This window comes from Nothobranchius furzeri, chromosome 11 (genome assembly GCF_043380555.1).
Source record: "Nothobranchius furzeri strain GRZ-AD chromosome 11, NfurGRZ-RIMD1, whole genome shotgun sequence".
Taxonomy (NCBI): domain Eukaryota; kingdom Metazoa; phylum Chordata; class Actinopteri; order Cyprinodontiformes; family Nothobranchiidae; genus Nothobranchius; species Nothobranchius furzeri.
The window spans coordinates 56,758,971-56,780,755 of record NC_091751.1 but is presented as its reverse complement, the minus strand read 5'-3'; the positions used below and the strand labels follow the sequence as shown (position 1 = coordinate 56,780,755).

The following is a 21,785-nucleotide window of genomic DNA, read 5'->3' as shown; positions in this document are numbered from 1 at the left end:
CTCCTTCTAACCCACAGATTGACATAAAACACAATAGATCTCATCTGATCTTCTGGTTATTTGTAAAATGATGTTAAAAAACATTAGTTTATCAATAAAACAACATATTTCTTTGTATTATTATTCATGCAACAGAAACTACATGCAAACGCAAAGCAGTGAGGATATTCAAACTCTCTCCAAGGACTTAGGAGGGTTTATAGCAGCCAGGTTCTTCTAGTCAAATGCCTGATTAACTGATCAATAGCAACTGTGATCACTTTATTCAGATGGGATAAGGCTCCTTCAGACAGGCACAACGTTGTAAAACAAAGAAAAGGATTGTGTTGCAGTTTATATTAATCTCTGCAGTGGTCACAAAGGGAGTTTACGTTTTTTTTTTTTTGTTTCTTATTTATGAAGGAATCAGGAGGAAATCCCATCAGATTTACATTTTTTATTATGAAAACACCAATTTTTGAAATGTTAAAGCTTCGTGATCAGGTACAAACTGCTCATGTTTGTGTGTGTGTGTGTGTGTGTGTGTGTGTGTGTGTGTGTGTGTGTGTGTGTGTGTGTGTGTGTGTGTGTGTGTGTGTGTGTGTGTGTGTGTGTGTGTGTGTGTGTGTGTGTGTGTGTGTGTGTGTGTGTGTGTGTGTGCGTGCGCGCGTGTGTGCGTGTGTTTGACCTATGATCCCATCTTGCCTCAGCCTCTCCTCACCCAGAAACCAAATACCTCCTTGCTGCTCATCCATTTGAGGAAGTCAAACAGCAGCTTTCACTTTTCTGACCCATCTGCTCTTGCTGGACCAGAGAGTTTATCAAATCAAATCTGTGGTGTCCTGCTGCAGACCAGTAATTCTGTTTGGTCTAAACTAATCTCTCAGTGTGTATAGAAGGTGATTCATCATCATACACAGTGATTACAGCCTTATCAACTGGATGCAAGCAGGCTGAGAAGCCCCGCCCACTGATGGCAGCGGGGAATAATGGGAAAGAGACATCTCCGCAGTGTGGTTTCAGTAAAGGATGGATGCACACAAAGTTGTAATTACAGATTTGAAACAGTACTCCGTGTGTGCGTGTCAGTAAGCCATCACTGATGCAGCAGATTGCTTCCAGCACTTTATTATAGAGAAAATCCAGAGGCTGTGACAAGGTTATGCAAAGTTTACATTAAAATATGGACATATTAATAATGGGGATGAAAACTGGGGTGCGTAGCTAACATTCATTCACTGGCTGGTGGATGGACAGTGTGCCCTGAAAACTCTGAGTGGGTTCTGCCTGCAGGCCCACACCTCCAAAGTCCCTGCAGGGTGCAAGGCGGGATGGAGGGCTGGCTGCAGCACAATGGCTTTTGTCACAAAGCTGTCAGGCTCTCAATAGGGAGCTGGTCTCAGGTGGCTGTGTGCAGCCTGTACTGCACTAGCGCCATAGCGACCCTTTGGTTTGAGAGTGACGGCTCTCTGGAGAGCGAACACACAGTGAGGAGAGCGCTAAAGGAGTCAGTGACCTGTCAGCGTCCAGCTTCATCATTCTGTTCTTCAAACTCAGTGTGTCACCATGTCACCATGTTCCATGCACTAGATCAAAAAGCAGGAAACGTTCAAGTATTTTTAGGCATTTGTTGGAATGTGTTTTAAATTCTTCGCATGAAAAATGTTTTATGTATGAACCTTCTCAGTAGCCTAGTGGTAGAGTGTCCGCCCTGGAATTGGAAGATCAGGGTTTAAATCCCGGTCAGGTCATGATTGACTCTCAGCTTTAAGGGGTTGGATTAGGGTGTTTAACCAAATAGTTCCCGAGTGCAGCCACTGCTGCAGCTCACCGCTCCCCACGGGGATGGGTCAAATGCTAAGATTAATTTCACCAATGTATGATGACTATGGGACTTTAACTTGAACAAATGCAAGTGAGGTTCTGTACATTTAAATAAAAGGTCAGATTTAAAGGCACAAATTGGTTTAGCTGTTGGGTATAACCACACAAAACGGATTGTGCTTCACTATTTTCAGTTTATCTGGTTTTAATTTGCATTAAATATTGCATTTTATTAGAAAAAGGAGTAACTGTCTCCCTGGACTGCCACCTTACCATGGTGGAGGGGTTTGAGTGTCTCAATGATCCTAGGAGCTAAGTTATCTGAGGCTTTCTGCCTCTGGTATACCAGACCCTATAGGGTCACCCATGGCAAACAGGTCCTAGGTGAGGGATCAGACAAAGAGCAGCCCGAAGACTTCTTATGATGAATTATATAAATGGAAACAGTGTTCCAGTTCAGACTACCCACCCTTTTTGGAGACCTTGGAGGGGGTGCTGGAAAGTGCTCCTTCTGGTGACTCCCTCGTTCTGCTGGGGGACTTTAACGCTCACATGGGCAACAACAGTGAGACCTGAAGAGGTGTGGTTGGGAGGAACAGCCCTCCTGATCTGAATTCGAGTGGTGTTTTGTTATTGGACTTCTGTGCCAGTCATGGATTGTCCATAATGAACATGTTCAGACATAAAGGTGTCCATATGTGCTCTTGGCACCAGGATACCTTATGCCACAGCTCGATGATTGACTTTGTTGTTGTTTCATCTGACCTGCAGCCACATGTCTTGGACACTCAGGTGAAGAGAGGGGCGGAGCTGTCAACTGACCACTACCTGGTGGTGAGTTGGCTCAGATGGTGAAGGAGGATGCCGATCAGACCAGGCAGACCCAAACGTATCATGAGGGTCTGCTGGGAACGTCTGGCAGAGTCTCCTGTAAGAAGGAGCTTCAATTCCCACCTCCGACAGAACTTCCAAAATGTTCTGGGGGAGGCGGGGGACATTGAGTCTGAATGGACCCTGTTCCGTGCCTTCATTGTTGAGGCGGCCGACCGGAGCTGTGGTCGCAGGATCGTCTGTGCCTGTCGTGGTGGCAACCCCCGAACCCGCTGGTGGACACAGACGGTTAGGGATTCTGTCAAGCTGAAGAAAGAGTCCTATCAGGTCTTTTTGGCCTGTGGGACTCCAGAGGCAGCTGACGGGTACCGGCAGTCCAAGTGGAAGGCGGCTCGGGTGGTCGCCTGGGCAAAATCCCGGGCATGGGAGGAGTTTGGTGAGACCATGGAGCAAGACTTCCATACGGCTTCGAGGAGATTCTGGTCCACCATCCGGCGCCTCGGGGGTGGGGGGCGGGGGGGGGGGGGGGGGGGGAGCAGTGCGCTACCAACACTATCTGTAGTGGGGACGGTGTGCTGCTGACCTCTACTCAGGACGTTGTGGATCAGTGGGCAGAATACTTCGAAGACTTCCTCAATCCCACCGACACATCTTCCAGTGAGAAAGCAGTCTGGGGACTTTGGGTTGGCCTCTCAAATCTCTGGTGCTGAGGTCACTGAGGTGGTTAAATAGCTCCTCTGTGGCAAGGCTCCAGGGGTGGATGAGATCCGCCCGGAGTTCCTTAAGGCTCTGGATGTTGTGGGGCTGTGTTGGCTGACGCAGCTCTGAAATATCGCGTGGACATCTGGGGCAGTCCCACTGGACTGGCAGACCAGGGTGGTGGTCCCCTTATTTAAAAAGGGGGACCGCAGGGTGTGTTCCAATTACAGGGGGATCACACTCCTGAGCCTTCCTGGTAAGGTCTATTCAGGGGTTCTGGAGAGGAGGGTCCATCGGTGTGTTGAACCTCAGATTCAGGAGGAGCAATGTGGTTTTCGTCCTGGCCGTGGAACACTGGACAAGCTCTAGACCCTTAGGGGGTCCTGGAGGGTGCGTGGGAATTTGCCCAACCAGTCTACATGTGTTTTGTGGATTTGGAGAAGGCGTTTGACCGCGTCCCTCAGGGGGCCCTGTGGGGGGTACCCCAGGAGTATGGGGTACCAGGCCCTCTGATACGGGCTGTTAGGTCCCTGTATGACCAGTGTCAGAGCTTGGTCCGCATTGCCGGCAGTAAGTCGGACTCGTTCCCAGTGAGAGTTGGACTCCGCCAAGGCTGCCCTTTGTCATCGATTCTGTTCATAACCTTTATGGACAGGATTTCTAGGCACAGCCAAGGTGTGGAGGGCATCCGTTTTGGTGGCCTGAGGATTTTTGCAGATGATGTGGTCCTTTTGGCTTCACCAGAACGTGATCTTCAGCTTTCGCTGGAGCGGTTCGCAGCCGAGTGGGAAGCAGCTGGGATGAGAATCAGCTCCTTTAAATCTGAGACCATGGTCTTGATTTGGAATAGGGTATAATGCCTTCTCCGGGTCAGGGATGAGGTCCTGCCCAAGTGGAGGAGTTTAAGTATCTCGGGTTCTTGTTCACGAGTGAGGGAAAATTGGAGCGTGAGATCGATAAGCGGATTGGTGCTGCATCTGCAGTGATGCGGGCGTTGTACCGGTCTGTCATGGTGAAGGGAGAGCTGAGTCAGAAGGCGAAGCTCTCGATTTACCGGTCGATCTACGTTCCTACCCTCACCTATGGTCATGAGCTTAGGGTAGTGGCCGAAAGAACGAGATCGTGGATACAAGAGGCCGAAATGAGTTTTCTCCGAAGAGTGGTTGGGCTCTCTCTTAGAGATAGGGTGAGAAGCTCGGCCATTCGGGAGGGGCTCGGAGTTGACCTGCTGCTCCTCCATGTCGAGAGGAGCCAGTTGAGGTGGCTCGGGCATCTGGTCAGGATGCCGCCTGGACGCCTCCCTGGTGAGGTTTTCCAGGCACGTCCAACTGGGAGGAGACCTAAAGGGCGATCCAGGACACGGTGAAGGGACTATGTCTCTCACCTGGCCAGGGAACGCCTTGGGATTCCCCCGGAGGAGCTGGCCCAAGTGGCTGGGGAGAGGGAAGTCTGGGCCTCTCGCCTTAGGCTACTGCCCCCGTGACCTGACTCTGGATAAGCGGATGAAAATGAATGAATGAATGAATGAATGAATGAATGAATGAATGAATGAATGAATGAATGGATGGATGGATGGATGGATGGATGGATGGATGGAGTAACCGTGCAGTAAAGTTAAATTAATTTCCACACTTTGATGATTTACATAGCTGATGGATACAAGTATAAAATGCTTCTGTCTGTTTTTGACATAATCAATTCAGAGCTGATTACATATCACATAACTTTTATTCTTCATGCACACAAATTGATATAATGTTGAAAAACTAAAGTGTTTAATCCATTCTGGTTCACCATTGCCGGGTGTGTCTTGCTCTTCAAATAAGCTGCAAGTCGATGATTGGTCAGATGGGTCGTATGTTGCATAAAAATGTAATAAAAATGTCCGTACATGGCAAGTAGGACACTTTGTGGTTCTGTACAGCCATAACATCAAGAGTCAGAAGCCTCATCCAGAAAAACTTCAAATCTGAGTTTTACGACGAGTCGTGCTGAACCCAGACAACGTCTGTGAGCAGGACTCAATCTGTTTAAAACCAATTTGGACTTGTGCCTCGTGTCTGGGTTGGTGTGGTCTTCCCCTGCTCAGCAAAAGGCTTGGCTGAAAGACAGACCTATGAACAACCAGCTTTTATCTCTATGAGAGAGACATGGCAACAAAGAGCCCAGCTGCCTGGCCATATTCCCCCTCATCCCTCTGCTTTCCCCTTTTATCTTTCCTGTCATCGCCCCACGGCACTGGTGGGGAGGCATGGGGGGATCAGGAGGTGTGTTTAAATCTCTGGCTTCTTTTCCACTGCATCTTCACCGATAACCTGCGGATGTTTCCTCTGTCTGTCACAAAGACTGATCGGTGCTGCACAAGATGGAGATATGAGTGACTTTCTTGATCTGTCTGAGAGAATTTTTTGCTTTTCTCCTTGAATGAGAGATAAAATATTTGCAGCGAATGTCACCTAGATGTGTTTCTGAGCACTAGAGCGCTGTATAGAGCTACCTAACTTTGCATAAATATTCTCAAAATGATGAGCCAACAGCGCAAATTATCAACTTTGAGGTCACCGAAAGACTTAACATACAAATTTGGTAAAATATTTGTATAAATGTTCCGTCAGACCTTCAGTGAACACAAGATCTACAGCAGAACTTGTTGCTATGAGCTGCTAATCTCAAGCAGAGCTAACAAAACTGATATTTTACATCATGTAGCATCTGCTGATGTGATGAAGGGCCATAGAAATGTCATTTCCACAATTTCCATAAATTTAAAATCAAGAAAATGAATTTATTTGAAGCCTTTTCTTCTTTACTAAAGCACAGATATCCCTACAGTAGCAACAGACAATAAAGACTTTGATGATCACTGATTACTAATCAGCCTTTAGCCAACTTTTACTGATGCTTTTCTCACTGTCAATGCTAAATAAAAGTACAAATCCAGCTGTGGGGCAAAAAAAACATGACTGAATCTGTAGATTCTTCCTCACAAGAGAATTAGCATCCATTAATGCTCTGCAGCATGTGTAAAAATACAGTTCAGGCAGATTTAATGCTTAAGTTCTGTCAAGAAGGCGTAAAAAAGGTCTGATTGTCTTTAAATTACTGAATTAATTATTGGGTGTGTGGGGGACTAAAAATCTTTCTTTGGAGATTATATCAATTAAGAAATGTCAGAAACAATGCGGTATACATGAGGAAAATTCGAAGAAATAGAAGAAATGTTTCCTCTGATGAGAATGTCAGTGCATGATCCGATTTGTGAGCAAGAACAGATGCATTTCACAACTTTTCATTACTAAGATGACTGCACATTGAGAGATCAGTGATGCAGAGGCAAGTAGCACTCATCTATAGAGACAGTATGAAGTGACAGAATCAGAAGAACCATCCCAGCTCTAATTCACAGCAAGAGAATGAGCGCATGCACGGCAAACACACTCTCATTAGGGTAAAGTATGCTTCTTTCCTTCAGTGATTTGGAAAATCATTCCCAGTATGCCATTATTAATGACTTCCAATCAATATGAGCTTATAGAGAGGAAATATAAGTACACTCTAATGTTCTTTGTCAGGGATGTGGAACCTGAGATTTCTCATTTACTAGCTTCAGTTGTTCAGGTTCTTGCACAACTGCTTGGAGGCACTTAAACTTAATAAAACAATGCATGTGAGGAGATGGTGCAGGACCGAGAAACTGGATTTTATAGTGAGTGAATCCAATAGTTCTCTGATACTATAAAATGCATTTTCCTGGAAATAATGTATCCAGTTGTTCTGGACGGGAGGATAACTACAAATCAGTCATAATGTTCTCAGTCATCATTTTAAAGAACAAATCAGTTTTGGCTTGCTTTTAGCACCCCCTAGTGTATGTTTGTAGAACCAAAAGCTAAACTTTTTTCCTCGTTGTGTGTTTGTCTTTTTAACACCTTAATGTAACCGCTGAAACGTCTCCCCAGTGTCTACAGGAGTGATTCATCACTAAATTAAACAAATCAGCTGTGTTCAATATCTAAAACTTGCAGGAAATGGGCTGGAACCAGACTGCAGCACCAGGTATGTCAGCTCATTTTTTTTAAAGTCCTAACAATGCCGCCTGCCAGTCTGAAGATGCAAGTGGAATATTCCGGCCACGGGGGGACAATAGGAACTGGGTGGCCTTTCATTAACACTGTTAAGGGTCATTTTTGCACATACTGGCTCAAGAAGATTATTTAAAAATGTGAAAAAGTTGCAAAGGTGTCCCACCATCTGTTTGGAGAATCATTTTTCTTTAATCATGTTGCTTTAAATGTAATCTGGTTAACCCTCAGCATTTGTTCTCACATAAAGATGATTTATGTAACTGGTTTATTTTGATCGTAATCGCCCCGTTAGTTAAAGCTAACCAGATTCCCTCATGCATACCTCCATCTTGTTGAGGGACACCCAGCAGTCTGATGGGAAGTCCTGCAGCATGGGAACCAGGAACTGTAGGCAGCCATCCCAGTGACACAGCAGCAGCATCATACCGATCAGGTTGATAATCCGCATCACCGCGCTGGCCAGGTCATAGGTCATGTGGAAGATCTGGATATTGACAGTGAAAAAGGAAGAAGTGTTAAGAATGATCTGACACGAGATGAGATGAGATCCTTGGGTTTCTGACATGGCAGGTAAATGGCGACAGTCCTGAACCAACATCAACAGGAGCAGGTGATACAGTTTTCACACAGAGATGTGTGACATCAGGCGGAGTTTTATACACGCACAGCCACATACATGTGTTACTCTCACGCAAGCCTGCGGGCACAAGGATACACCGACAGACATGTCATCACATCACACACATGGACATATTCACATGGACAGAGTGATGGACAGCAACCATCATGATCCTGAACAGCTGATAGTCCATGTTGTCTCACACATCAATCATGCTCACTCACTCAGTCCAATCATCAAACCTCAAGAAACCTCATCATGATGCTGCTTAGCAACCTAAAGGTTGAAAAAGTAATCCTCAGCCAGAAAAAATGTGTGGAAACGACATATAAACGTGCAGAACTGTCTGATGAAGTCCCCACTGAAGGAGGTGGGTCATTTCAGTGCAGCAAAGAGAGAGGTGATACTTGGTGACGCGAGTGATGAGGAATAGGACCTGACATGAATCACACGTGATGAACTTTCTAAATGCAGTTTTAACCTTTTTGATGTTTTCACTGTCACTTCCATCAGGCCAGAAACCAAGGAAAAGGGGAATGTGATCCTACTTTTACCAACAAGGAGGGATCCTCTGTTGCTGTCTCTGGCCGCTGGAGATTTTCAGCACCATGGACAGCTCTACAAACCCACCATGCAGTTTCAAGCTCAGAATCTTGGGTTTTCCAAACAAAACTCAACAGATAACTTAAAAACAACCAACATTTCTAGTGGATATTTTCTGTATGGGCCTGAGCTGTTACCATACACGTCATCATCCCTCATTCTCCATGCCTGTCAAGTATCACTTCCCATCATGCATCACTGAGTGTGTATGTGTGCATATCACATCATATCTTCAGAAATCAAATTATCCAAAGGTCAAGTGAGTAGCCAAGCTCCAATGAGCTGTTCACCACAGCAAAATGCCAACACCAGGCCGCTAACACTGGCAAGAATGAAAAGTCGAGTGATCTCATGACATCACTGGAGGTCTTTTGTCCTGAGCTGATCTCTTATCCCTCACACTGCTACAACAACCAAAGTGGCAGTGAAAGAAAGAGTCTTCCCAGCAACTAAACAGGACACAGTAAATGTATTTATTTAACTTTATTTCATGTAATTAGTGACATAACTAATGATAGACACTGCTCGCCCTCAGTGGTGATTGTTACTATCATCTTCCACCTCACCTGCTCCTTCTCTGGTGCCTTAATTGATTAACCATGTTTGTTCTGATAATAGTCTGCTTATTAGGCTGCCTGGTGCCACCTGTGGGACTGCTGGGTCAGACGGTGAGGCGGCAGAGTGGAGGGGAGCTCCAGTGACAGTGGGAGCAACAAAATGCAAGGTTTGTTCATGCTCAAATGTCTTACTAACATCAAATGTGTTTGTTTTTCTCCAGGTGGCAGGTGACAGCATCAATAAATCAGAAGAGCAGGCCACTTGGAGCAGAAAGAGGCAGACTGTTTATTTGGTCACGAGCCAACACCACCATTGGTGTTTCGGAGGATTTTACTAGTAAATATAACTACATGAGCTCTTACCTCTTCCCACTGGTGAATGTAACGTATTAATCTGGAGAGCCTCAACAGCCTCAGAAGACTTAGGATCTTGGTAAAGCGAACAATCCTCAGGGCCCGGGCGGTCTTGTACACCTCTGAGTCAATCCCTTTCTCCACTATAAGGAATATATAATCCACTGGGATGGAGGAGATAAAGTCTACAATAAACCAAGTTTTTAAGTATGTCTTTTTTATGGTTTCAGGGTCCAAAATAATGTCCGAGTTGTCCTCAATGATGATTCCAGTGCGAAAGTTGAGCACCAGGTCCATGAGGAAGAAGGTGTCGGAGACTACATTGAAGATGATCCAGGGCGTGGTGGTCTCTTCCTTGAAGAAGGTGATGCCCACGGGAATGATGATCAGGTTGCCCACCATGAACAGCAACATTGAAAAATCCCAGTAGAACCTGGCAGATGTGTGTGTGTGTTTAATGGGAAAGGGCAGGAGAAAGAAAACAAGACAAAAATAGTCAGATAAGAAAGAGGCGCTGCGGTGGAAAGCCTATAGAAACAAGAGGATCCTTAATTGGAGATGGAGGAAATGTGGAACTGAGCTTTTCATGCCTGAACATGCAGAGAATAATGAAAAAATGGTTTTCTGTTACAGATCAGCACATATTGTAATATATGTTATGTTATGTTAAAATGCAGCATAATTACATGTATTATGTATAAATTTTTCCAAATCTATAACGAAAAATATTTACTTTTTTACTTAGTCTTTGGAATATTAGATAATCAAACACAGAGCCTTAAAGTGTCTGTAAGATGATGATCGTAAATAAAATATTTGTTTTCTTGTGGTATTTTTATTGTAATAAGTGAATTTAGCCCAAATAATGAGGGATTTTGTGACTTGAATGTTTTAGGCTCAAACCGGGTCGTTAATGTTTTAAGTTGAACTGAAAATAGTGATTTTCGACATGAATGGTGTTTAGGTTGTCCAACAGAGGTGACAGGTGAGATCATGGTTGTTTCAGCCCGACAGAGGAAGCTCTGCGGGACAGGTGCAGTGCTGAGTCATTACGCTGCGACTTATGCAACAAGCTCTGATAATTCTACCTAAATCGCCGCTGATGATAATGTTTGATGCAACTTTGCTGCCGTGAGGGAGCAGCTTAAGAATAAGGAACAGAAGCCGGGGAGCAAAAAAACTCCTCTCATGTTGAAAGTAGGAGAGCGTCTATTAAGTAGCTTGTCGTCACGTTTTATCTTGAACATTGTCTTAAGTTGAGCTTTACTGACTCGCGGCGTTATGGGAAAACAAATGGGTCAAACATGAATGACTCGCGGGGGTGGGGGTAGAAGAGCGCTCCACACGCGCGACGCGACTCCAAATGAGAGGGGAGCTGTCCACTCCCTGTGGTGCTGAAAGCAACCGACCCAGCCCAGAATAAAACCTGTTGGTTTGCGCAACTAAAACGCAACTCCAACAACCAATACTTGCTCACAGAGACGCGTTAGTCACGTAGAGCCTTTTCGGCTCGTGGATTCCCCCTAAAGTTAAAGTCCCATTAGTTGTCACGCACACTGATATGTGTGCGAAATTTGTTCTCCGCATTTGACCCATCCCCTGGGGGGAGCGGTGAGCTGCAGACACAGCCACGCTCGGAGACCATTTGGTGGTTTAAATGCTTGAAAGACATAGCTGCTGGATGCTGAGCCACGTCACAAACACGGCGAATCCGTCGAGTAACGACATGATCCGGAGAATCTTGGCGGATCTGTCTCCAGTGAGCACGCTGGAGGTATTCGCACACTTTGCTCAAGGTGACATTCCATTACTGAGTGCATCGTACGCACACGCGCACGCGCTCATTGCCTCCATCCTGTCTGCACGGCTCTTGACGCAGAGTAGACAGCGCCACGTTTATTAGCCAGATCTTTAAAATAATAGCTGGACCATGAATGCCATCGTCTCTGTGCTCTCTGATAAATGTGAGCGTCATGCGTCGAAGAGCTGGAATAGCAGGCCTGGCTTGCTGAGAGCCCCAGACATGCTATTCTTCCGAGTGGAGCCGGATTTGTTTACAACCTTGAGAGGACACTCTTTGCTAAGTCCATTTGCCTGACAACAGGTTGTTTTTGGGAGGCGGTGTGCTGACAGCAGCCCATTAGACTGGAGCAGTACATCCTTTATGGGTTCATTAGTACGGGAGGAATGATAAATCAGGTGTAGCTCTAAAATGCGTTTGTTTCCTGTGCTTCATTACTCTGTAAAGTAAGTTATAGATGACGATAAGGACCCTTACGGGCCTCTCCTGGCAGCTCCATCTCTTACCTGAAATCGCTGTAAGGGTGGATAATCCAGTTTCCGGCTGATTTTACCCTCTCCTGCTCCTTTTCTACAGCTTTCTGACTACCATACATGCGTAAGGAAAATTTGTTAACTCCAGGCTGCAGCATACTACTAAACTGCCGCTGCATGAAGCTGGCTTGGCTGCCTCGAGGTTCTGCATCCTCGGCTGGCACAATTGGCGGTCCATCCTCCGGTTTCTGGAAAGTTACAGAGTTCCTTGGCTGTTGGGTCTGAGTCTGAGTCTGGCCGTGCAGCGAGGAAGATGCTTTTCGACTTGGTGCGTTAGAGAAGGACACCTTGGAGTCCTTTTTCTCAGGGGCACCGCTGGACACGGAGGTGGTCCCGGGGTTTGTGTTCTCCCCTCCTTGCCCTCCGGTTAGAGACCGGCCTGGTGTGATCGAACCGTCCATAGCGGTGGTCGAGTTACAGGCTCCTCGTTTGGCACCCCCTCCTTCCTCGGTTCTCCCCGACCCCGCTGGTTGCTTCTCCTGCTTGGAGATTATTGAGCGCAGGCTCCCGGTCCCCGAGTCCCTTCTGCATTCTCCGTTTTTGTTGCATTTCATGCTGGAAATGGGAGCGACGCCCCTGCAACCATCACTCGTTGTCGCGTTTAAAGCCTCTAACGTGGCAGTAGATCCCGACACCTCCGCCCCAGACGCTCGGTTGATCTCGCCGCGTCGGGCAGCATTGCCCGGACAGGGTGTCTCGGTGGCTCTGGAGGCAGCAGTGGGCCGTGAGGCGGCAGGAACGTCCTCTGTGTGCGTAAGGCTGGGCTCCTTGTTTGAGTTTCTCCTGGAAGCCGAGGACGCGGCTCCCCCTCCTGGCGTAAAGTTCTTCATCCTGATACTGCCTCCGCCTCCTTCTCCTCCACCTCCGCTGCTGCCGCTCCCCCCGGCTCGGCGCAAACGCGGATGCTGGAACTTGGACTCTTCTTCTCCTTCCTCCATCTCGTCCATCATGACGCTGCTGCTCACACCGGGCTGCTCGCCGCTTGGCGCACCGGGTGAACCACCAGGCTCCGCGCAGTTCTGTCCGCTGTTGCCTCTCGAGCATTTGGATGCGACAGTCTCCTTGGGTGCGCTGATGTGGCTGCACCCGCTGCCGCCGACCGCCTTCTTTTTCATGGTAGCAGCAGACACCTGTGAGACCTCATTCCTGTCCTTGACACACCGGATTTTGTCTCCAATTATCTTTAAGAAGGCCAATCAGAAAGAGGGGGGCGGAGAAGGGCCAGAGGAAGAGAGGGAGGAGTGGACGTGACTTTTTTGCAAACTAATGCTGTAATAATCTCAACATTATCAAATTGATGAAACCCAATTTTCTCTCTCAAATAAATTATCTCAACTTTTTAAAATGATTTTTTTCAATCGTGGTTTAATTTAAAAAATGCATAAAACGCAAGCAGGAGTGACGCATCTCGGCAGATCAAAAGTTTAATTGCCACGTGCTAATGAACATTCAAATGATGTCATATATTTTAGAAGATTTTAACAACGACAATGTTACCCTGATCTGGTGTTTAGCACCCTCTAGCGGCCTCGCAGATGGCGCACGAGATGTTTTCTGACAGATCATCAGAACTAGGAGATTAAAACACCGGTTCCCAAAGCTGAGGTTGGGACTCCCATTGTGGTTCATGAAACACCAAAAAGGTCTTCAAATGATCCCCAGAAATCAAGAAAATTTTTAAATTACCAAAAAGACACTTTTAAAAAATGCTACCAGAGAATAAAACGAGTAAAATAGTTGTTGAGATGGGTTGTAGTTTTTTATTCTACTCTGTTTTAGTTGACTAATGTTTGTGCTCTTTAGTAAAAGACGATTCACATGTTTCTTTAACAGCCATTTGGTGAGTCAGAAATGGAAATGTTTAGGAACCACTGAACAAATTTTGTGTTTGAATTGATTCTCTGTGTCAACATGGGAATAAGATAAAACACAGTTTATGCATGATTTCTAAATCCTGACTGAGTTAAAACATAATCCAGATTATAAAAAGTGAAAACAAGAATATTTTCATCGTCGTCTCGTCGTCGTCTTCCTCCGCTTATCCGGGTCCGTGTCGCGGGGGCAGCATCCCAACTAGGGAGCTCCAGACCGTCCTCTCCTCTGCCTTCTCCACCAGCTCCTCCGGCAGGACCCCAAGTCGTTCCTGGACCAGATTGGAGATGTAACCTCTCCAACGTGTCCTGGGTCAACCCGGGGGCCTCCTGCCGGCAGGACATGCCCGAAACACCTCCCCAGGGAGGTGTCCAGGAGGCATCTTGACCAGAAGCCCAAACCACCTCAGCTGATTCCTTTCGATCCGGAGGAGCAGCGGTTCTACTCCGAGTCCCTCCCGAATGTCCGAGCTCCTCACCCTATCTCTAAGGCTGAGCCCGGCCACCCTACGGAGGAAATTCATTTCGGCCGCTTGTATCCGCGATCTCGTTCTTTCGGTCATTACCCAAAGCTCATGACCATAGGTGAGGATTGGGACATAGATTGAACGGTAAATCGAGAGCCTGGCTTTCTGGCTCAGCTCCCTCTTCACCACGACAGAATGGCTCAGCGTCCGCATCACTGCAGACGCTGAACCAATCTGCCTGCCGATCTCCCGATCCCTCCTACCCTCACTCGTGAACAAGACCCCGAGATACTTAAACTCCTCCACTTGAGGTAGGACCTCTCTCCCGACCCGGAGTTGGCAAACCACCCTTTTCCGGTCGAGAACCATGGTCTCAGATTTGGAGGTGCTGATCCTCATCAGAATAATTTCATCATTCTCAACTAAATTAGTTTCAGAAAACCAAAACAAATCTAAAATCTGATGCCAGAAAACATCCCCAAAGGATTAAAAAAGAGTCGTAGACAAAATAAAAGTTAAACCTGATGAATAGGTAACAAGTGGAAGTGAGACATATTGCATTATACTATTTTTGTGTTTACTGGGTTGGTTTACACATGTAAAGCAACAGGAACTCCAGCACTATATGTTGAATGCATTTTTGTACCAAAAGCCAAAGCAACAGTGTTTCTTCCTTACACATCTAGGCCACGATAATTGAGGGGACCAGCACCAGAGTGAAGATAAAGTAGTTATCCTGCTTTCTTTGATCTAGTTTGGTTTAGTCTGATGTTGACTCCTTGTACAATCAGGTGTGCTGAAAGCATACATGTAACAGCAACAGCTGTCACCTGTCAAATAAAAATCAGCGTCATCAACAAATTAAAAGATCAGATTTTGATAGTGTGACTTTTTGACATCAATCAACTCATTGTGCTCTTCTCATGATCTACTTTATTAGCCAAAAAAGTATGAATCTGCATGAAAGTTGTTTTATTTTCTGATGCAGCAGTGTGATGCTCTCTGTCACTAATTTAAAAAAGTTAAAACTTTGCAACAAAACTAAACAAACTAGTGAAGCTATACTGACCTAGAAACACATTTCAGCAGCACACAGGTGGAGATATTGCATCCTAATAAGGCTGATCCATTGATCATGCTGAAGTGTGTTAACCTATATAAGGAAGATAAAGTGATGGCCTCATTAGTGTGGCAAGAACAAATAAACAAATGTCCTGGAAACAAATACGACTATTGTCTGGAAGTCTTTTAAACAAATTGAACTTCCTGCTAATTATACCACTACAGCAGCCAAGCCAGCAGCTTTTTATATCTGCAGTGGGTGGAAACACGTCATCTATTCGCACAAACAACTTTGAAAGCTTCAGTAATAACAAATAAAACATTTGTTATTCATGCCGATTTAAAAATGAGAGGCTTGCAGGTTTCCACAGTGACTCATCCACCACCTGCTTGTTAATCGCAGCTAAATATTTCTGAGCTCTAATGAACGCATAATTAATAGTTTGTTTGTTTGACTTACACTAAAATGCAACAGAGTCATAATGTCTCCTAGAAAGGTTTCAGAAGACGTTTAGAGGTTTGTCTCTGCCAAACATCACGGCTCCAACATTGTGATGTAGAAAAATCTTCCAAGTACTTTTGCTTCATTAATGCAAGTGATCTGATTCTGACATACGCCTCTGTCAGTGTGCCCCAGCACAGCTGTGGCTAGATCGTAGCTCATCACCATCAGTGTGTGAATGTGTGTGAATGGATGAATGATACACTGTACTGTAAAGCGCTTTGGAGTCTTTACTCTGAGAGACGCTAAACAAGTGCGGGTCGTTTATCATTATCATTTATCATACTCAAATCCATTGATGGCTATCTCTGGACAGATAAACAAGGTCTTTCTGCTAAGCTTCAAAACACAGACTTTGCTGGATTTATTAACTTTTATGAAAAATAAAACAAACTGACATCTTTCTCCAATAACAAGCCCTGGATCATCAGTGATTCACCCCCTTATTTCCACTGGATGTGAAAGCGGCACGTAACGTAATAACGACGTTTTACCCGCGAGCTCATTCACAACTAGGAGCAATTTTGACGCAAAACGGCAGTGAAAGCATTCCACACAGCTGCTCTCCTGTGATTTCATGACATCATGGGGGAAGTGCAACACCACGTGTGAGTTCATAAGTCCACACACAACAATAAGCCAGGAGAAAGGTTGCCGGATGTATCAAAATATAGCTGTTTACATTGGCTACGGGTTTTTTTGTTTTGTTTTGCTTTTTTACAAGAAATTACATAAATGTACCTGCATGAGACTTTTATTTAGAAAGTTTCTGGATGTTTTACACTGCTTTTGTGTTTGACTTCCTGTCTGGCATGATGTAAACTGCAGAGGTTGAGGTGTGTCGGAAGCGCAGCAGTAAAAATAGACTTGAAACTTAATGACAGCATCCCTTCACTTCTGGGGCTGACCTTTCTCCAAGATCACTCGCAAGCTGATCTTACGAGTTCACAGTCCCATGTGAGGTGTAAGGTAGGGAGGGGCAAAGCAACTACCTGTATCTGTCTCTAGAGCGAGTTCGAATTTTTCAGCCTTCAAGGCCAGACCTAGGGGAGCCAACTTGTTTGGAAGCTACAGGTCCAGATGAAACCAGTCATCGGGTCATGAAAGCCCGCTGATGAGCTCTAGGGGTTCTACAGCCTCCCTTTAATCCAAGTCAGGAACAGGTTCTGGAGCTTTGGAAGACCTGTTTTTTTTTTTTTTTTGGGGGGGGGGGGGGGGGGGGGGGGGTTCCAGCTTAAAAATTTCATCCATCTGCACTTAATGACCACTAACAAGCAGCAATAACCTAAGAGTAGCACGAGTACTGTTATTCAGACTCACAAGTGGGCAAGTATGCACCTTTGAAGACTCGCTGCAGTTTTCTTCTCACCCTCAAGCTCAAATTTAAAGTCCCATCATGCTTAATCTGAATTTTTTGTTATCACACAGAATGAGACAAAATGGGTTTTGACTCAGAGTAGCTTAGGTCTTTGGGATGAAAAAGCCTCACTCAGAAAGAGCTGCTAATGAAAAACAACAGAAAGTTGTTTAAATGAAAAGATTAAACAGTTTCTAATTCATAACTAGTAAATTATAAGGGGGGATCGCTGTTTTACCTTCAACAAACTGTTACAGAATTTCTTTAAAGATCTTTACATCTCTGCTGCAACAAAAGCCCAGTAATTATTTCTACCCACAGCTATAACTTTATACAGTGGCATTTTGTACCAAGATAAACAAAGTGGTCCACTATAATGCTTAGATAATTTCCCTCATCAGTTTTATTTTTGTCACACTTAAAATTTCAAATCACTAAATAAATAAATAAATGGTAATAAATAAAAAATGCATTCTTTAAAGGTTTTCACAGACACATTTAATCTTATGTGAAACATCAGTTGTTCTACTTGTGTATTTGTGAACTTGACTGTGACTAAAAGGTTATTTGAAAAGGTGAGTTCTGTTTCACAATCACATCCAGAACTGATTATTACCAGACCTGCAAAAGAAATTGCTTCAATAGAACCTGTTCGACAACACAATGAAGGATATGCTGGTGAAGGTTCTCAGTCATCCAGGTCATGGTAATCCAAAAGGCTTCAAATGAAGCAACTGACCAAAGAAGTCCAGTTGCCTTCAATTGAACCCTTTTGGATTATAATGAAGGATAAAAGATTTTTAAAAAGCAACACATCCGGCCTGCTTCTAAAGAAATCCAAGGACAAAAGAAAAACACCAGAACAGAAAGAAAGAAAGAAAGAAAAACACCAGAACAGAAATAAAGAAAAACACCAGAACAGAAATAAAGAAAGAAAGAAAGAAAGAAAGAAAGAAAGAAAGAAAGAAAACAATTTTTTATACAACACCTCATTTATCAAACATTGCGTAGAATCCTTACTAAAACCGGATAGCCAAGCGGGGTGCAGCAGTGGCAGTTGCCGAGGCAAAATCTCGGGCGTGGGAGGAGTTTGGTGAGGCCATGGAGAAAGACTATCGATCGGCTCCAAAGAGGTTCTGGCAAACTGTCCGGCGCCTCAGGAGAGGAAGGCAGCAACTCGCTCACACTGTTTACAGTGGGGATGGGGAGCTGCTGACGTCAACTGAGGCTATAGTCGGACGGTGGAAGGAATACTTTGAGGAGCTCCTCAATCCCACCAATGCGCATTCCGAGGAGGAACCAGAGCTGGGAGGCCTGGGGATGGACTGTCCGATCTCGGGGGCAGAAGTTGCTGAGGTAGTCAAACAACTACACAGCGGCGGAGCCCCGGGGGCGGATGAGGTTCGTCCTGGGTATCTCAAGGCTATGGATGTTGTAGGGCTGTCATGGTTGACACGTCTCTACAACATTGCGTGGTCATCGGGGGCAGTTCCTAGGGAGTGGCAGACCGGGGTGGTGGTCCCCATCTTTAAGAAGGGTGACCTGAGGGTGTGTTCCAACTATAGGGGGATCACACTCCTCAGCCTCCCTGGAAAGGTCTACTCCAAGGTACTGGAGAGGAGGGTCCGATCGATAGTTGAATCTCAGATAGAGGAGGAGCAATGTGGTTTTCGTCCTGGCCGTGGAACTGTGGACCAGCTCTATACCCTTGCAAGGGTGATGGAGGGGGCATGGGAGTTTGCCCAACCAATCCACATGTGCTTTGTGGATTTGGAGAAGGCTTATGACCGTGTCCCCAGGGGCACCCTGTGGGGGACGCTCCAGGAGTATGGGGTGGGTGGCTTTCTGTTAAGGGCCATTCAGTCCCTTTACCAGAGGAGCGTGAGTTTGGTCCGCATAGCCGGTAGTAAGTCGGACCTGTTCCCAGTGAGGGTTGGACTCCGCCAGGGCTGCCCTTTGTCACCGGTTCTGTTCATCACTTTTATGGACAGAATTTCTAGACGCAGCCGTGGTGTGGAGTGTGTCGAGTTTGGTGGCAGGAGAATCTCGTCTCTGCTTTTTGCGGATGATGTGGTCCTCCTAGCTTTATCCAGCTCTGACCTTCAGCTCTTGCTGGGTAGGTTCGTGGCCGAATGTGAAGCGGCTGGGATGAGGATCAGCACCTCCAAATCTGAGACCATGGTTCTCGACCGGAAAAGGGTGGCTTGCCACCTCCGGGTCGGGGGAGAGGTCCTACCTCAAGTGGAGGAGTTTAAGTATCTCGGGGTCTTGTTCACGAGTGAGGGTAGGAGGGATCGGGAGATCGACAGGCGGATTGGTTCGGCGTCTGCAGTGATGCGGACGCTGAGCCGATCTGTCGTGGGGAAGAGGGAGCTGATCCAGAAAGCCAGGCTCTCGATTTACCGGTCGATCTACGTCCCAATCCTCACCTATGGTCATGAGCTTTGGGTAATGACCGAAAGAACGAGATCGCGGATACAAGCGGCCGAAATGAGTTTCCTCCGTAGGGTGGCCGGGCTCAGCCTTAGAGATAGGGTGAGGAGCTCGGACATTCGGGAGGGACTCGGAGTAGAACCGCTGCTCCTCCGGATCGAAAGGAGCCAGTTGAGGTGGTTTGGGCATCTGGTCAGGATGCCTCCTGGACGCCTCCCCGGGGAGGTGTTTCGGGCATGTCCTGCCGGCAGAAGGCCCCCGGGTCGACCCAGGACACGTTGGAGAGGTTACATCTCCAATCTGGTCCGGGAACGCCTTGGGGTCCTGCCGGAGGAGCTGGTGGACAAGGCCGGGGAGAGGACGGCCTGGAGCTCCCTAGTTGGGATGCTGCCCCCGCGACCCGGACCCGGATAAGCGGAGGAAGACGAGACGAGACCTTACTAAAACCGTACTTAAGCTCAGCAAAAGAAAAAAGTACTTACGCCAAGCAGGTTTGTGATCTAACAAACAAGGAGTACGCACAGCTGCATGCAATCTCAGCATTCATAAATCGGAGACTAACGAGAATGTTTCTCAGCTGCATTTTAGTCACATCCTGCCCTCACCACGCCCACTTTCTGCCATAAATAGTCAATGCAAAGTGCCTTGTGGATCTCATGCATGTACATACTGTAAGCGGGCTTGCTGCAGCCTTTTGATCATGACCGCAGATCAAGGAAGCGCTATTTCACAAGCAGAAATTCAGGTACTTGTGGGTGGAGAAATGAAAGGAAGTGCTTTTGCAAAACAAATACAAAGAAAATCTGGAGTGGCACAGCGTTGCTGAAGCCGTGAATGCGGAGTTCTTCAGAGAGATCTGTGGTGGATATAAAAAAATGATCTGATCAGGATTCGATACCTAGACTCCCGGGTGACCATCACACACGCTAACCAGTCAGCTAAACAGAGATCTTCCTTGTTCAAGTAACCAGGGTGCATGATCACTCAGGTCACAGTGACAGGACACACTCTGTCACAGACGCATGATATTCTGTCTTAATCTGTCCCCCTGCTGATTTCTGCATTCCGTATTCTGGCTTCAGGCTGTGCGCACGTGTGTGTGTGTGTGTGTGTGTGTGGGGGGGGGGGGGGGGGGTGTCTTGTTCTGTGTGAAAACAAAGCAGTACAAGTGATAATGCTGCAGGATTTCATAATTGTATCCTTCTCAGCAGCAGCACTGCAGGTGCTCTCCATGTCCAAAATGTGCGTAAGCCAGGTCCTTAGTCAACTTAAAGTTGCACACATTTTTCCGCTAATTTTTCTCTCATAAATCCCAAAGTTTACATGGAAAGTTGCTTGCGCAGTTTTAAGACCCTGTTTTGTGCGTAAGCAAGCTTGATAAATGAGGCCCCTGATTATTTGCTTCACCGTTAGCATTGTTAGCTCAAGGTTCCTCATCTCCATTACCATGGAATGCAGTGATGATGTGTTAAAATAGACTATAAACAGGAAGTCTTAAATTCATTGTTTTAAGCACTTTATTGTGACTGTACAAAAGGAATTCAGCTAATAAAATAACACTTGATTTGTTAAATTCATTTGGCAAGTTCCATAGAGGTAAACTGAGCCCATACATCAGTCCTGTTTAGTCTTTTACACTGTTCAATACGTGCTTTAGTGAACACACTTCTGTGATTTTTTTTTTATTTCCTTAGAAGAATAAAAAGATGTGTCCACTGCTAAACTGCAACAAACTCTACTTGTCAAAATACAGCAAATACAATTCAGTCCACTCGAAGGAAAAAGAAAAAACCTATAGAAAAAAAGCATTCTCAAAGTTTTACTTTAAAAATATCCTGCTCATTTTTGTACAGTAGTTTACCAAAATTCACACTCTCAACATCAAAAACTATTTTGTGCAAAGTAAAGATGCAAATAAATTTAAAAAAAACATCAGATACATGAACTTTGTTTTTAGAAGATTGTTTGATCCACTCGATGTATGCGGTTGAAAGATAAAATGAAAAATTCCTATCTAAACATCTAAAAGTCCACCACAGGCATTGTTTTTTTTTTTCTTTTAAAATAAAATGTGTCCCAGCCTTGTGGAAAGAGTAGGTTTTCATCCCAAAGCAAACCTGGTTTAATTTCTACTTCAGGTCTGGTCACAATTCAATTTTTATTTCACATTCTTTCTGGGTTTTCTTTAAACTAAGTCTAAACCACTCA

The 21,785-nt window shown here is 45.6% G+C and overlaps 1 protein-coding gene across 1 annotated transcript in view; it reads right to left on the bottom strand.

Moving 5' to 3' along the window:
• LOC107384100 (potassium/sodium hyperpolarization-activated cyclic nucleotide-gated channel 2) overlaps positions 1–13,138 on the bottom strand; it is a 36,848-nt gene extending 23,710 nt beyond the window's left edge. The window contains exons 1-3 of the mRNA XM_015957158.3: positions 11,859–13,138; positions 9,561–9,984; positions 7,741–7,902 (exon numbers count right to left, since the gene is read on the bottom strand). Coding sequence (XP_015812644.3) covers positions 7,741–7,902; positions 9,561–9,984; positions 11,859–13,000 — 1,728 coding nt within the window. The 5' untranslated portion in view covers positions 13,001–13,138. The remainder of the gene's footprint in view (positions 1–7,740; positions 7,903–9,560; positions 9,985–11,858) is intronic.
• Positions 13,139–21,785: the final 8,647 nt, after the last annotated feature.